General features: G+C 36.0%; 2 protein-coding genes and 1 long non-coding RNA gene across 5 annotated transcripts; 1 reads left to right on the plus strand and 2 right to left on the minus strand.

Annotated features, from left to right (window-relative positions):
- Positions 1–883: 883 nt before the first annotated feature.
- LOC118438749 lies at positions 884–2,984 on the minus strand. Of its 2 annotated transcripts, XM_035859465.1 has the most exons (5): positions 2,699–2,981; positions 2,574–2,621; positions 2,422–2,505; positions 1,774–2,311; positions 884–1,630 (listed from the first exon to the last, which is right to left on the minus strand). In XM_035859465.1, exons 1-5 carry the CDS (start codon positions 2,756–2,758, stop codon positions 1,596–1,598), a joined length of 765 nt encoding a protein of 254 aa, XP_035715358.1. In that variant the 5' UTR covers positions 2,759–2,981; the 3' UTR covers positions 884–1,595. The 2 variants fall into 2 exon arrangements, with proteins under 2 accessions (XP_035715358.1, XP_035715357.1); XM_035859464.1 differs by having other exon boundaries at positions 884–2,311; positions 2,699–2,984.
- Positions 2,985–4,189: 1,205 nt separating this feature from the next.
- Positions 4,190–8,265, plus strand: LOC110859518 (methyl farnesoate epoxidase). Of its 2 annotated transcripts, XM_035859560.1 has the most exons (9): positions 4,190–4,502; positions 4,574–4,688; positions 4,756–4,796; positions 4,955–5,034; positions 5,713–6,105; positions 6,554–6,730; positions 6,793–6,869; positions 6,953–7,133; positions 7,684–8,265. In XM_035859560.1, exons 2-9 carry the CDS (start codon positions 4,592–4,594, stop codon positions 8,129–8,131), a joined length of 1,494 nt encoding a protein of 497 aa, XP_035715453.1. In that variant the 5' UTR covers positions 4,190–4,502; positions 4,574–4,591; the 3' UTR covers positions 8,132–8,265. The 2 variants fall into 2 exon arrangements, with proteins under 2 accessions (XP_035715453.1, XP_021964169.1); XM_022108477.2 differs by having other exon boundaries at positions 4,190–4,688.
- A 394-nt stretch (positions 8,266–8,659) lies between these two features.
- Positions 8,660–9,413, minus strand: LOC110859569. The gene is made up of 3 exons (XR_002548875.1): positions 9,337–9,413; positions 8,984–9,067; positions 8,660–8,910 (listed from the first exon to the last, which is right to left on the minus strand). It is a non-coding gene; the product is annotated as an uncharacterized LOC110859569 (long non-coding RNA).
- Positions 9,414–14,528: the final 5,115 nt, after the last annotated feature.

Here is a 14,528-nt window from a genome sequence, read left to right on the forward strand (position 1 = left end):
TATTCGATGTCGAGTGGGGCATAAATTCTTATATTATAAGCTGGAAATGTTTGTTGGCAACGGAAGTGAATTCAAAATTAATTACTTTTTAATTACAGCTTATAGTATAGCTATTAATTAATTTTAAATTTACGCGTCATTCAAAACTTGAGTTTCTTAAAAATATCATTTTGCCCCGACCACACCCCCTGGCGACGAGGGGTGTGGTCCGGTTGCCCCCAAAAGTTGATAGGATCCTCTCCCTGGCTAAAACCGATTTAGATTATCTCGATCCGTTCTCCTGATATCCTGCTGACAGACGGACAGACAGACAGACGGACAGACAGACGGACAGACAGACGGACAGACAGACGGACAGACAGACGGACAGACAGACGGACAGACAGACGGACAGACAAACAGACGGACAGGCAAAGTCTTCACATAAAGTAGCTGAAGCTACTTAATAATTGATTTTTTTGATAAAATAACCATCCAAAAATTTCATCAAATTGATTCAAAATGTCATCATTTTCATCAAAAGAAAAAACGTTTGGCAAATAAACCAAAACATTCCCCGAGAACGTACTGGATTTGATGATAATAAAAGTTCAACTGTCAAGTAACATTAATTCCAGTGAGTTTGAACATGAGTTGTGTGCATGTTAACATGATTATTAATTTTTTGCAGATTGCACAAATATCACAAAGTGATAGTTATGAAGTGAGATGGTGAGTTTATGCGATAATACGCGACGCTCCCGTTGTCCTGAAAATCAATTATTCTGCAGGGCCGTTCACCAACTCAAACCAATGGAGTGGAGTCTGCACTGCAGGTTCTACCTAGCAGTGTAGAGATTTAGGATCAATGTGAATCTGTGTATTTTTCATTTATCTACACTAAGAAATACTTTGCTTTATTATCAACGTCTACATTATTGCGTAGGAAATTTACTAAATTATGAATGCGATCATAACAATTATGTACTCATATATATATTAGTTATAATTAATTTCATATCTGAAAATACGGATAAATAAATTTCAAAAATTGCATAACCATTATTCTTTAATTATTGAAGTGTCCAACTTGTTTATTGATATCCTGGCACTGGGAAAAATGTACACCAATCACGTGTAAAGGGCAACCTGATCTGATTCTTGTGTTTCTGTACACCACCTAAAAATTATATCAACTTTTCTCACAGATTTCATAACTACGGGACAGGGAACATTTTCTGGGAGAAGAAATGCAGCAGCAGTGGAGACATAGAAATTGTGAACGCGCAAAATTTCCAAGACTGAGAAGCATTCATTATACCCAATCAGTCCTAAGCGTCCTGATCCACCCTCAAACACATTGCATTTCATCCAGGTAACTTCCAACCTTTTCATGACTGGAAATACTGGAAATTTCCACTCAATGTCTTTATCATCTGACACCACACTCATGCCAATACAAAGTTTTTCCAGAGTAATGGAATGTTTCTTCAAAAATTTGTAAAGAATGGTTGGCAGCTCGTGTGCACGAATGTCACCATTACCAAAGATCAACCTAAAGTCTAACTTTTTCATAGAAGAAGGAATTTTGAGCAGCCTTTCTAACTGATCAACCTTTAGTTTTCCCTCCAATTCCAAGGAATTAAGCGATCTGAAAAGTAATTAAGAATTAGTTCACGCAAATCTACCAACGTTTCTACCACGAATGTACAGCTTACAGTGGAAACTTTTGTAATATATCCACTTTTACCATTTCACGCAAATGGGCATGGTTAATACTCAAACTTTGCAAACCTGGGAACGATTCCGTAATAGCTTGACTAATTCCTAGGAGGGGTGGATATATGAGAGGTTGAGATTGAAAATTAGCCCAATCCGTCACTAGTTTCTTGAATTTTAGGAAAACGGTGCCATAAAATGAAGGAAAATTTTGATCGTAATGAAATTTAAGCTTTAATTCTTCCAGAGTGGTGGCCGAAGTCTGTACGATTTTGTTACACAAGTCCTTCTGCCATTGTTCTGGTAAATAAAAGTGGACAGAAATTGATTTTACATTTCTGACCGAGGGAAACGTTTCGAGATTCGTGGGTGGTTGTGTGGATTTATATGTCGAAATCATCAGATGAACATTGAATCTAAGTTTTTCTAAAATTCCTTTATCCCATCTCCACTTCTTGGGACGTCGGACATCACTATTTCCAGAATCGAATGGAATATGGATAAGTGTCCTCGCCTTTAGAACGGGGGTAGCACCAGAATTCCACGATTTGCAGACTAGTCGACACTGTTTTATGGTTTCGATAACAAGGAATTTGCAGAGGTGAGCAATTACCTATGTATTTACATGTCAAATATTAGTAAAAAAGAAAAGAAATAAACCATCTTCGAAATATGTATATTTGAGCTCTGTTTATATTAATAATAAGTTCGTAATAATTTTACATCTGGAATAAGAATCTGTCCAGAGTGAGGGCTAGTAATAGCGACGTCGTCTTCATGTTCAGAACAGGACTTTAAACACCCTCCCTTCATAAAATAACGAAGTAAATGTCTAACTTTAGGCATATAAAAGCCCCATTTATTTTTTAACTTACTTTATATCCCTCCTTCGCCATCTTGATAAAGATAAAGGGGGCCGTAATCTGATTAATTTATATAAATCAGGAAGTAATATTTTAGTTTATAAGGTTAAATGTTCTTAATATTGCAATTAAATAACCTCGAAATCGTAATTTTTGCAGTATGTACAAATTTTTCTGGGCCAGATCTGGAGCTGCATAAGAATGAAACCAGATGATCAGAGAATTGAAATTGTTAGTAACCTGTTTCCATCCCCAGAACCACCACCACCACAACATTGTCTCTCGTGGCGTCCCATGCATCCTGAAGTTTTTCATACAAGGATTCGATAATTTCATTCTTTTGGAAATAAATTTTAAACCCATGGAAATAACTGCATTCTAGTCGTCGCATTCTGATTGCGACCTGATGCATATTTGGCATGATAATTCTGAGGGGCATGTAAACTCAAACCATGGTCAGTACATATTTACAAGATGGAAATTTTCAAATGTTGAACCTGACCGAAAGTATATAATGACTAACTGATTTTAAGAAATTGGAGTAGTCGAATGGTATCTATTTACATAATGCATACAAGTTATTCATACAAGTAAGCATTCACAATGTACATATGTAAATGTGCATTCGTACAAGTAACGTTCATTCGTAAAATGTACGGATGTATCTCTCATACACACAACAAACCTCACAATACTTCTGCACATAAATAATACTTTGTCACGCTCGACAGTCGTGGTTATTTACACCGCAAATAATTGCATCAATCAGATGCTCTGACAAATATATGCACAAGCACGTCATTTATCCAGCTGGAGATAGATACTACATATTTATATCGAGACAAACTGACAAGGGACACTCACGACCTGTTGTTTGAGTCCAGAGTACCCACTATGTTTTTTAGAATCTACTAGGACCCCAGATGAAGGATCCATTCATATTTCCGTGTAAAATTCATATTTGGCGCCATGGCGTGGCGCCAAACTTAAAAATTTGCATTTTCGACCAACTTCAAACCCCCATAACTTTTGCATTTTATGTCGGATTTTCAAAATTTTATGCTTAAAATGATCACAAAAGTCGAAATTTTTGACAAAAAAATAAAACTAAAAAATTTCTAATTTTTGCAATATTTTTAGGATTTTTTCGACGAACCCCCATTTCGAAGAAAATTACGAAATTTTGCGAAAATTTTGCGAATTTTAGAAAAAATTTCATGGAATAAGAAAGTTGAACTCTTTGTCATGATTTTTGCCAAAAATTTTGAAAATTCGTCCAGGATTTCAAGTTATGGCGGTTTCAAAAATAAAAACATTCAATTTTGGCGAATTTGGCGCCACGCCACGTCGCCAAATATGAGTTTTACACGGAAATATGAATGAATCCTTCATCTGGGGTCCTAGTAGATTCTAAAAAACATAGTGGGTACCCTGGACTCAAACGACAGGTCGTGAGTGTCCCTTGTGAGTGGAACTACATAATGCCATACATGCAGATGCAAATACGTACGTACATACATATGACAAAAATTACGTTAACTTGACGTGATCCTTTATCTTTCTTCACTTGACCATGACGAAGAATTAACGAATCCTTCAAACGAAAACAAGTTACATATTTATTAAACACTTGTGCATATTCTGCTCCAGTCTACCAGTCGACCCAAACTTTTGAGCCAGGTTTCATAATCGTAATTAATTACACAGATAGAGAATCCACATCATTTGTACATAAACGAAAACAAAATGTAGATCTGAATATATACGTTTGTTCTCCGTTTTACTATGCCAATCAACCCCAACCGTTTAGCGTACGTATTTATCTGCACAAAAGTAATTGAACCGATAAAGATCCCATTGTCCAAGTACTTTTCGCCTCAATAAAAACAGCCTGATATCCGTTGTCATAATTCAGTTCGGATCGGAACACACGGAAGACAAGTGTGCAACTTTTCTTTTGTAGAAAGTTAACTTGAGGTGGGACCGGAAAATACATAAATAATTTTTATTAGTTACAATTTTAACTTGGGATGGTTTCCGGCGTGCTGGTAGCCCTCGGAGCGGTACTCGTTGGACTGGTCTACTTTGTCCTTTTGAGAAAACCGAGATGGAAAAATGCTCCACCGGGTAAAAATCTATGTGCATTTTAGTAATTGGTGAAATGTTTGCAAATTGTATAATTTGATTATTCAAGGTCCAAGTGGAATACCTTTTCTAGGAAATTTACTACAAATGGTAATAAATTATGTACCTAGTTTTTATTTTCAATTACGTAATATTGGACATAAAATCATAAAAAAATCAATCTTCGAATTATACTTATATATTTGAAAATTGGATATCTGTTGAAAAAAATGATTTTTAATTTTTGAAAATATTTTTTAAAACTATAGGACAAATTTCAACATATTACCTTCAACAAGTGGGCGAAGGAATATGGACCACTGTACAAAGTGAAGCTCGCCTCGTTAAAGTAAGACTTACCTTAAACCTTATCTTTAAATACTTAATTCGGTGATAGGTTATTTCCACTAGGTAATAAAAAATGCAACTGTTTGAGTATAAAATAATGCTACCAGCAAGTTAAAAAAATTACTACTGGGCGGTAACAAGTTAGTACCATGATATGTTTATGTGTAATATATTCATAGGTATACACTCTAAACAAAAATAACTAAAATTTACTCAAGGTTGTGTAAAAAGGAGGATGATACAACCGAAAAGTAAAATTTGTCCAACGTTGAGAAAAATTTACCCAACCGATGTGTAAAATTTATCCAACCATGCGCAAATTGTGTCCAACGGGTGGGTAAATTTTACCTAACGTTGGACAAATTTTACCTTTCGGTTGTGTCATCCTCTTTTTTACCCAACCTTGAGTAAATTTTAGTTATTTTTGTTTAGAGTGTACATATTCATCGCCTGGTATCGGCGCTACAGTCAAATTACATATGTATTTATTTATGTCAAATTTAGGCATTATGTACCAGAGCATCCAGGATCAGAGTGTTTTTAAAAACCGGTTGTCGATTATTTCGATTTCGGATTATTCTTAAAAACACTTTTCAGTTGTTCCGATTCTTTTCAAAACCGACTTTCGGGTTTTAAGTTGACAAAACCTATTTGACGGATTCATAATTTTCGCTTTCAGCATGCTTGTCGTCTCAGACTACAAAATGGTGAAAGAAATCTTTTCCGAATCCGCATTTTCGGGGCGGATGGACTTCACCGATTTCGACTTCATCATGGACGGAAAACTGCACGGAATTATAAACACGGAGAGCGAGCATTGGGAAGAACTCAGACGATTTACGCTCAGACAACTACGTGATTTCGGTTTTGGCAAGAATTCCATGGAGGACTCGATCATGCTGGAGGTCAACGACCTCATCGAGGGACTAAAGGCTGCGAATGGAAAACCAGTCAGTAACGTTAAAGAGAGGCTCCTTCTGGCTGTGGTGAACGCTTTGTGGGCCATTTGCACGGGAATCCGGCACAAACACAATGACCGAGAGTTGATTGGAATGACGGAGAAAGCGAATAAGTGAGTTTTGTAATAACTAAATTGCACAATTTAATTTACGATAATGTGTACTTTTTTTGTCAATAATTTGTCTGATAATTATTGAATCTGCAGATTTCTGCAGAATTCTACAGATTTCTAGTTTCGGGTCCAAAAATAATTTTTTGGATCTTAAGTTTATTGTGTAAAAATGTTTCCAGATTTCAATTATTTCTCATAAATAATTTTCCAGATTTTAAACATTTCCTACCAGTATGTACATATATGTTTCAAAATTTTCAAAATTTCTGATAAATTGTTCCTCAGATTTAAAATATTCCCTACAAATAGTTTGGACAATTTTCAGCACAAATATTTTTGCATATTTTTAATGTCATGCTAAAATAAAATTTGATGATTTAACAAAATGATAAACTCAGTTTTTTCAGTTTTTTTGCAATTCAATAAGTATCCTTCTTGATTTTTTCAGAGCTTTCGAAGGAATTTTGGAAGGTGGTGGAGTCATGCTATTTATGCCGTGGCTTGCCAAAATGTTTCCAAACTGGTCTGGATACGGTTTAGTGAAACAGGAATTGCTCAATTTTACCAATTTTTTACGAAAACCGGTCATCGATCATAAAAAGACGCGACAGGAGGACTTTGACCGGTTAGAAATACAAAACCCAAAAACGATACCTCAATATTTCTGACATTTTTTAATTTCTTCAGAGATTTTACCGACGTGTTTTTGAAAGAAATTCAGAAAACTACTGATCCAAATTCCGCATTTCATGGACAATTGGGAGGTACAAATAATTGTGCAGAATTTTTATTTTCAAAAACAACCCATTATTCATAAAATTCTACTTTTATTCTATTAATTATTAAGAGGACAACCTAGCCGCAACTTTGGGCGATTTATACTTCGCTGGAACGGACACCACTTCCACAACTTTGTCCTGGATGATGATCTATCTCAGCAAATTTCCCGACGTCCAAAAAAAATTTCAGGCAGAGATTGAATCCATTACGGGAAATAGTAGACCCACCACGGTTTCCGACAGACCAAAGTGAGCAAAATTAATAATCGATTTGCACCTCTAAATATTTAGCTCAATCCTTTAATCCAAAATCTGAACCGTTTCGAATCTCAAACAAAAATCATATTCACACAAAACTTTGTGATTAAAATGAGATCTGATTGATTCCAAATTTGTCCCCAATTGCACCAAATCTTTACTTTCTAGCTGCAAAAATTTTATTACAAAAAACTAATACGAAAATTAACTTTCAAATTAAGATCAGAAGGTTTTTAATCATTTCTTGCTTCTGGGAATTTAACTAAAAACTTTGGAGGAAAAATTTGTAGAACTTTTTTTTCCCAGTTTTCAGAAATATGCAATCCTAATTTTAATTATTCTAAAAGTTGGACATCTCAAGTCAAAAACGTATTTCCCTTAATTACAAAACTCACCCGAAGTATTTACCTACGTTCTGTCCAAAGCTCGAAATAAGAAAAAGAAACCAGAACCTAGAACTAATTAAAAGCATGCAGATTTTAACGATTCTGGTAATGAGTCATACACAAATTAATAAAATTGCCCCAAATTTTCCCACCAGAATGCCCTACACTGAAGCCTTAATCGCCGAAACCCTCCGATTCTCCACTATCACCCCGCAAGGCGTGCAACACCGGGCAATCAAGGACCAAGAATATAAGGGCTACCTCATCCCGAAGGACACCGTCATCACGGCAAACGTATTCCACATCCACTTCGACCCCAAAGTCTGGGGAGACCCGGAGACCTTCAGACCCTCCCGATTTTTGAGCGCGGACGGAAAAACGTTCAAGAAGCACGAAGCCCTCATCCCTTTCTCGACCGGACGGCGCCAGTGTCTCGGCGAATCTTTGGCGAGAGACAACCTCTTCCTATTCGCGACCAATATTGCTCAAAGATTTGAAATCGTGTTCGACAAGGACGGCCCAGATAACGGATTCGAGTCGAAGTTGTCCTTTATCTTAACGCCGAAACCATTCAATGTCATTTTTAAGGATAGATTGGCATGAGCTAAACCAGTTTCTGTTGTCAAAACGAAGGCAAGTCAGCGAGAAAAGCTGTTTTCTATTCCAAAATATTTATGTATGTAGGTACACTGCAAAAAAAACTCTTCTAATAAAAACAAGAAATATTTATTTAGCAAGATTTAGTTGGTAAAACTTATTTCTACGATGTGGCTTTTATGGAATAAAAATTCTGCAACATTTATGGAAAATGGTATGCAAGATTACAAGAGTATTCAGCATGAATTAAATTTTTAATCTGTATATGTATATCAAACTTATTTATTAACTTTGCCATAAGAAAGGTAATATGTAATTAATTTTTACCAAAGAAAAGAAGGCATCAACAATTATTATTAATAGAGCATTTGTTTTTTTGATTATTTACCAATTCAAAATATTGCATGTTTCCATTTGTTTTCGATAAAACAAATATTTTATTTTAATTCGACTCAACTTCATGACATGTTTAGTATGACTTTAAGGTTTGTAAAAAATAGCTTGAATAAACTGCAAAATTGACAATATACACTACTTCATACTAACGTGAACAAGTCTCAAACTTTATTTCCCAACAGGTCTCTCACAATGACAACGGGCAACAGGTGAGTTACATGGCTCTCTACCACACAAACTACGAGAATCGATGCAGTTAAGTTCTATGCACATATCTCCAAAAAGCATTCCCCCGTCCTCACAGTCCACAACCCGCGTATCAGCTCCACACGTGGTAGTAGAATTTCCGCCATCTAATTCGCACAAATGTCGCAACCTTTGAAAGAGATCTGTACAAAATTATCACCTTTAGAATTGTAAAATTAATACATAAAATTAAAGATAAGTGATGCCATCGCTTACATCTTGAAAGAGGGCCTCGACCGTGCGCACCCATGGCGAAAATGGCGGTTATTAGAAGGAGCACGGCAACCTTCATTCTGAAAACTAAATTATGACACAAATTTATAAAGGTGATGATTTAATTCGCCCCAATAGTTTTTTGGGATCTTGACACAACTTAACGAAAATGAGAACAAAATTACAGGAAAATAGTTAAGGGGAGGATTAGTATACACACATTCTGGAAAGACTAATTAGCAATGAATCTCTCCCACAAAAATTTACCTAGAAGATTTCACCGTTTTTGATGTACAAATTTTGCAATATCACAGGAAAAATTGGGCCGAATTGAATCAACACCCTTTAGTACTTACTTATATTCCACAGGATTCAGGCTAAATTGGTTAACAAATTACTTTGATCTTGACCACACGACAGTTCAGATTCAACTGACTTGATGTTGAGAATTTCTGTCGTATTTATTCAGATTATGTATTTGGATTTATCCAGTTTATTTCGAGTACTTTTCCAGAGTCCAACATTGCATCACAAGAAATGCTTTTCATACAGAGTTATACGATAAAATTTCCTATAAAAATCCTCCCCTACCTAAAAAGATCGCTTATGCGAACCCACTAACTTGTCCACGGATTGGTACGTGTCATTGCGGAATTTGTACTCTGTCCTCTCTTCAGCCTAAAACAAAGCTGCGATTGGAAGATAAGTGGTCTGATTTATCTTTTATTCCAGTCGTAGTTTTGAGGAAGATGATTTGCCCAAGATTTTTACAGCCAATGGGCTGTCTCCCGTCACAATGTCCTCCATTTTTACCCAATGAATAGCAATTTGTTAATAAATTTTTGCACCGTACTTGGTTGACCTGCAGGTCGAGTGGATGAATGATAAATAAACCGTAGTAACGTTAGAAGTAGCTCACCCTGTAATATATAATTACCATACCCCGGATAAATATTTTTTTATAAAGCCCGAAATATTTATTTTATATTTTTGAAAAAAACGCCGAAATATTTAAAAAAAAATAAAGAACGTCCGGGAATGAATGGGAATGCGCGCTCTAGCGAGTATATTGACAAATCAATAAACCCGCGAACTATAATAATTTAAATTTCTGAAAGCCCACTTCATTAGGGTCAATTTGGTATATCACTCTTAAATTTCAAAAATGGATAAGGGTAGAAGAAGCTTGTTTGAAAGGGAGCTGTTAGCAAAACGAGTGATGGAGTTCTACAACACGACAGCCAACCGAGACTCCAAGGTGACCTGGAACTTTTTTAAGCAGGAAGGAATTCCAAGTTCAAATGTGTATTCCTACATAAAAAAGTTCAAGGATTCCGAAAATGTGCAATTCAAGAAGCCAGCTGGTCGTCCGGCGAAGCTAGCGACCACTCGAGTGAAAAATAGAATTGAAAAAATTTTCAAAACCAAGCCATCAACGTCAGTAGCTGTGGCTGCCAGGAAAGTCAAAATTTCCAAAAGCTACCTGGGGGAAATTAAGGTCCATAAATTAGGAATCAAAGCAAGGACCAAAAAACCTGCACCAAATTACAAGCCCGTACAAGAAAGTCGGATCAAGGATTGCTGTCAAAAATTGTTGAAGAAAATGCGTGGAAAAGTAGTGATCCTGGATGACGAAACGTATGTTCCGGTTGACCCTTCAAATCTTCCAGGGCGTCATTTTTTTCATAGCTCGGATCCCTCTGAAGTGGCTTATGAAGAAAAAGTACGAAAAAAAGACAAATTTCCAAAGAAATATTGCATTTGGCAATGCATCTCCAGTCACGGACATGTATCAGACCCGGTAGTTCTCGAAGGGAATATCAATCAAGATATTTATCTGAAAAATTGCGTCAAGGCTGGATTGGAAGCATTTATTAATAGGTTTCACAAAAATGATAAAGTTTTGTTTTGGCCTGACCTCGCCACTTGTCACTATGCAAAGAAAGTGACCGAGTACCTCAGAAAGAAAAATATTGATTTCGTACCAAAAGATATCAACCCACCTAATGTACCCCAACTCCGCCCAATCGAAAAATTCTGGGCACGTTCTAAGTCAGTATACTCCCGGCTTCAAGATGTGCCTGACACCTTTCGAAAATTCAAAAGACGATGGAAGAAAATCACCTCGGAAGTGGCAAAAACTTCGGGAAAAAATTTAATGAAAAATCTTCGCAAGAAAATCGAACTAGTCGCCAACGGGGGTGTGGCGGCCTTAGCTATTAATTAAATTATGTAGGTACGTATTTGGTATTATACATATGCAAAAAGTTTAAAATTCCGATAACTCATTGTGATTTTATGACCACATTTTCAGACCATTCCCATTCATTCCCGGACGTTCTTTATCTTCATTCGAACGTCAAAAGAGTAGTAAATTCGAGCTACAGCTAATTACATCATACGTTAATTATTAAGAGATAATTAGATTTTAATTATCATCATCGTCATGTAAAAGCTCAAAGTGAGAAATAAGTTCCATCTCAAGATTTTCTGGAGTTAATCCATGGCGTCTGTCTGATAGTAAAAATTTGTGCATACTGAAACTGCGTTCAGCTTCAACCGATGTTATTGGGGCGAACTGAAAGGATGCAATTTCTGCAGGATTTAATCCTAAAGTAGGGTCATCGTGGTCATCCGCGTCATTTCCCTCGAGCACTGCAGAAATTCCCTTCAATTTTTCCAGATCTGGATTCTTACCGATGACTGACTTGAATTTTTCGATTACTGATTTCCCGACGTTTCCACGTACCGAGAATAGCTTTGACTCAATGTCATCGAGGTACTGAAGAGATTGCCGCAACGAAGAGTTTTTCTCCTGCATTTCCTTCAGTTTTGCAGCCAAAAATGTATAATTTAGCGTGAGGAATGCTAAATTTCTTGGCAGTTCTGGGGATGAAACCAACGTTTTTAAAGCTTTCACTGAAGCTGAATCATCCGGTAAATCCTTAACGATGTCCTTGATTTTATCAAAATGGTTTGCATAGAATTCAACTGCTGAAAGCCATGTTCCCCAACGAGTAATGACTGGACTTGGTGGCAGAGGAAGATCTGGATATTTTGCTTTGTAAATTGCAATTCGGCGGGGTGCTTTCTTGAACGCAGCCTTCATATTTGCAACGAATTTATCCACTTCTGGAAAATGGGAGCGAATATCCTCTGCTACTCTATTCATTCCGTGAGCTATACACGTAACATGCAGTAATTTTCCATATAGCGTCTTTAAATTTTTCCCAGCCTTTATCATGTATTCAACTCCATCCGTGATAAGTAGTAGAAATTTCTTTTCAATATCATCTTGTTTACTTCCTGGCCACAACAGCTCTGTCATATGAAAATAAAATGTATGAATAAAAAGCAAATGATTCATGACTTCCGGAAGACTCTAAAATTTTACGTAAGGCATCCAAGACGCATTTGGTCACTGTGGAATTGTTCGTCTTATCCAGTTGAGTTGAGCAAATAAGGTGAGACTTGGTAGGATTATCCTTCCTTAAGGATCCAATTATGACGTTTGCGATGAATCGCCCACACTTATCGGTCGTTTCATCGATTTGCAACCAAATTGGGTCTAGTCCAACGTCGCGACGAATTTTCTCGATAGCCTAAGATGATTTAACAATATTAGTAAAGTAATAAATAATGCTGTTCAGTACTGATGAACCAACCGAATTGTAAATATTTGGCAAATAGTTTTTTCTTAATGTCGATTCATCTGGGATAGTTTTTCCTGTGTATTTCTGCAGAAACCCTTCCAGGTCCGGATTCTTCAACTTATTCCATGGAATTAAAGCCGAAACGAAAGCACGACACAAATCCGAATTAAATGTTTTAATCGGCGGCGCCTCGACAGTTTCAATAAGAAGACTTTGACGTTGTGACTGGTTTAGAAACTTCTTTGCCGAATTCTGATGTTTCCTAGTTTGAATGTGTTGCTCCATTTCACATTTTTGTTTGAAACTGAATCCATCTTGGCAGGCCTGTATTATTAATTGCAAAGTTAACATTGAGCAAATTATATTTCAAACTAATGTTCATGAGAACATGATGTTCATGAGAACATGATGTTCATGAGAACATGATGTTCATGACTATGAAGTCATGAAAATATATGTACAAAAGTTGATTATTTTTGACAAATGTTTTATTCAAACCTTACAAAACAAATTATTTTAGCCCCGCCAATCTTCATGATGTTATTGACTTTCAGGTCCTCAATCCACGATTTTCTCAGAGAACTTTTGTCTATTTTCATTCGTCCCATTGTGACAAAATTAATTACTCATTAATTAATGAATGAAATTTTTGAGTGAACGATGCAACTTCGAATGAGACTGAACGATGCAACGATGCCGCACTTAATTGGTCAATGCTGAGATGTGCACATTATAATGTACACTATAGTGTAATGAAAATACGAAATTATGAAAAAGTATTAAAAATCAAAAATGCAAACACACTTAAAAAACAGAGAAATACTAAAAACAATTAAAATGTCACGATTCATGCATTTTAATTCGATTTTTTTCGTGCCTCGCGAAAAAAATATATTTTTAAAAAAATGGCGAAATATTGACAAAAATATTTATATTTACGAAAAGTCCAAAATACTTTTTAAAATTGAAAACATTTTTTAATTTTTGATAACCACAAGTGATGATAAGTAACCCTACAAAGTTTGGGGGTCGACGTGTTCGAAATCAAAAAGTCATAAACCCATAAATTACCGGGGTATGATAATTACCTGGCACCTTTGCACCTTGGGTGCAAAATTATAGTAGTTCAACAAAATAGATCAATAATTTTTAAGCAATTATGCACCAGTGGTGCATAAAAATGAAGCATAAAATAGATCAATAATTATTATGCAATTATGCATCAATGGTGCAGAAAGACGAGGAAGATGGCAAAGTATTTTGTACCACTGTTGGAGATTAACCGTGGTGGGTCAAATAAAATTTCAAAAAATTTGTGTCAAAATTATATAATAAATTCTCCCGGCTATTCTGTACCATTGGTGCGTTTTGCATCAATTAACCCAATTGTTTCGCATCATTTTGTGTTACCGATTGTTAGATACCAATGGTGCTATTAATTTATTAAAAAATGGACCTGATCCATTCTAGTGAGTATCAACTGATGCTCATCCAATTGTTTCGCATCAGCTTGGATAACCAACTGTTCAATACCAACGGTGCTACCTATTCCAAAATTGTAGTCCTTTCTCGATCCATTTGCACAATTAATTCGCACCATTTGCGCCACGGATTGTTCGATACCAATGGTGCGCCTAATTTATTCTATAATGGTCAAGGGGATTATTAATTAGCATCAATTGATGCAAAAAACTCGTGAACACACAGACAGACGGACGGACGGACAAGAGGAATTCAATAGCTCTCATGCTACGCAGGGTGAGCTAATAATGCTACCAGTTGTACATGACTTCTAATTTTATCTTAATTCTAAGTAAAGCATACGAAATCAGGAGTCACATTATTTATATATTTATATATTTCAATGAGGCACTTGACAAAGAGTAAATTTTAGT

This window comes from Folsomia candida, unplaced genomic scaffold (genome assembly GCF_002217175.1).
Source record: "Folsomia candida strain VU population unplaced genomic scaffold, ASM221717v1 Fcan01_Sc026, whole genome shotgun sequence".
NCBI classification, from domain to species: Eukaryota; Metazoa; Arthropoda; class Collembola; order Entomobryomorpha; family Isotomidae; genus Folsomia; species Folsomia candida.

Coding starts and splice junctions, on each gene's coding strand:
- LOC118438749 (XM_035859464.1), bottom strand. CDS start 2,758: ATGCAGCTCCAGATCTGGCCCAGAAAAATTTGTACATACTGCAAAAAT. Junction 2,622..2,698: donor GCAAAAATTACGATTTCGAG/GTTATTTAATTG, acceptor TAAATTAATCAG/ATTACGGCCCCCTTTATCTT. Junction 2,312..2,421: donor GACAGATTCTTATTCCAGAT/GTAAAATTATTA, acceptor GTAAATACATAG/GTAATTGCTCACCTCTGCAA.
- LOC110859518 (XM_022108477.2), top strand. CDS start 4,592: ATGGTTTCCGGCGTGCTGGTAGCCCTCGGAGCGGTACTCGTTGGACTG. Junction 5,035..5,712: donor GTGAAGCTCGCCTCGTTAAA/GTAAGACTTACC, acceptor TTTCGCTTTCAG/CATGCTTGTCGTCTCAGACT. Junction 7,134..7,683: donor ACGGTTTCCGACAGACCAAA/GTGAGCAAAATT, acceptor TTTTCCCACCAG/AATGCCCTACACTGAAGCCT.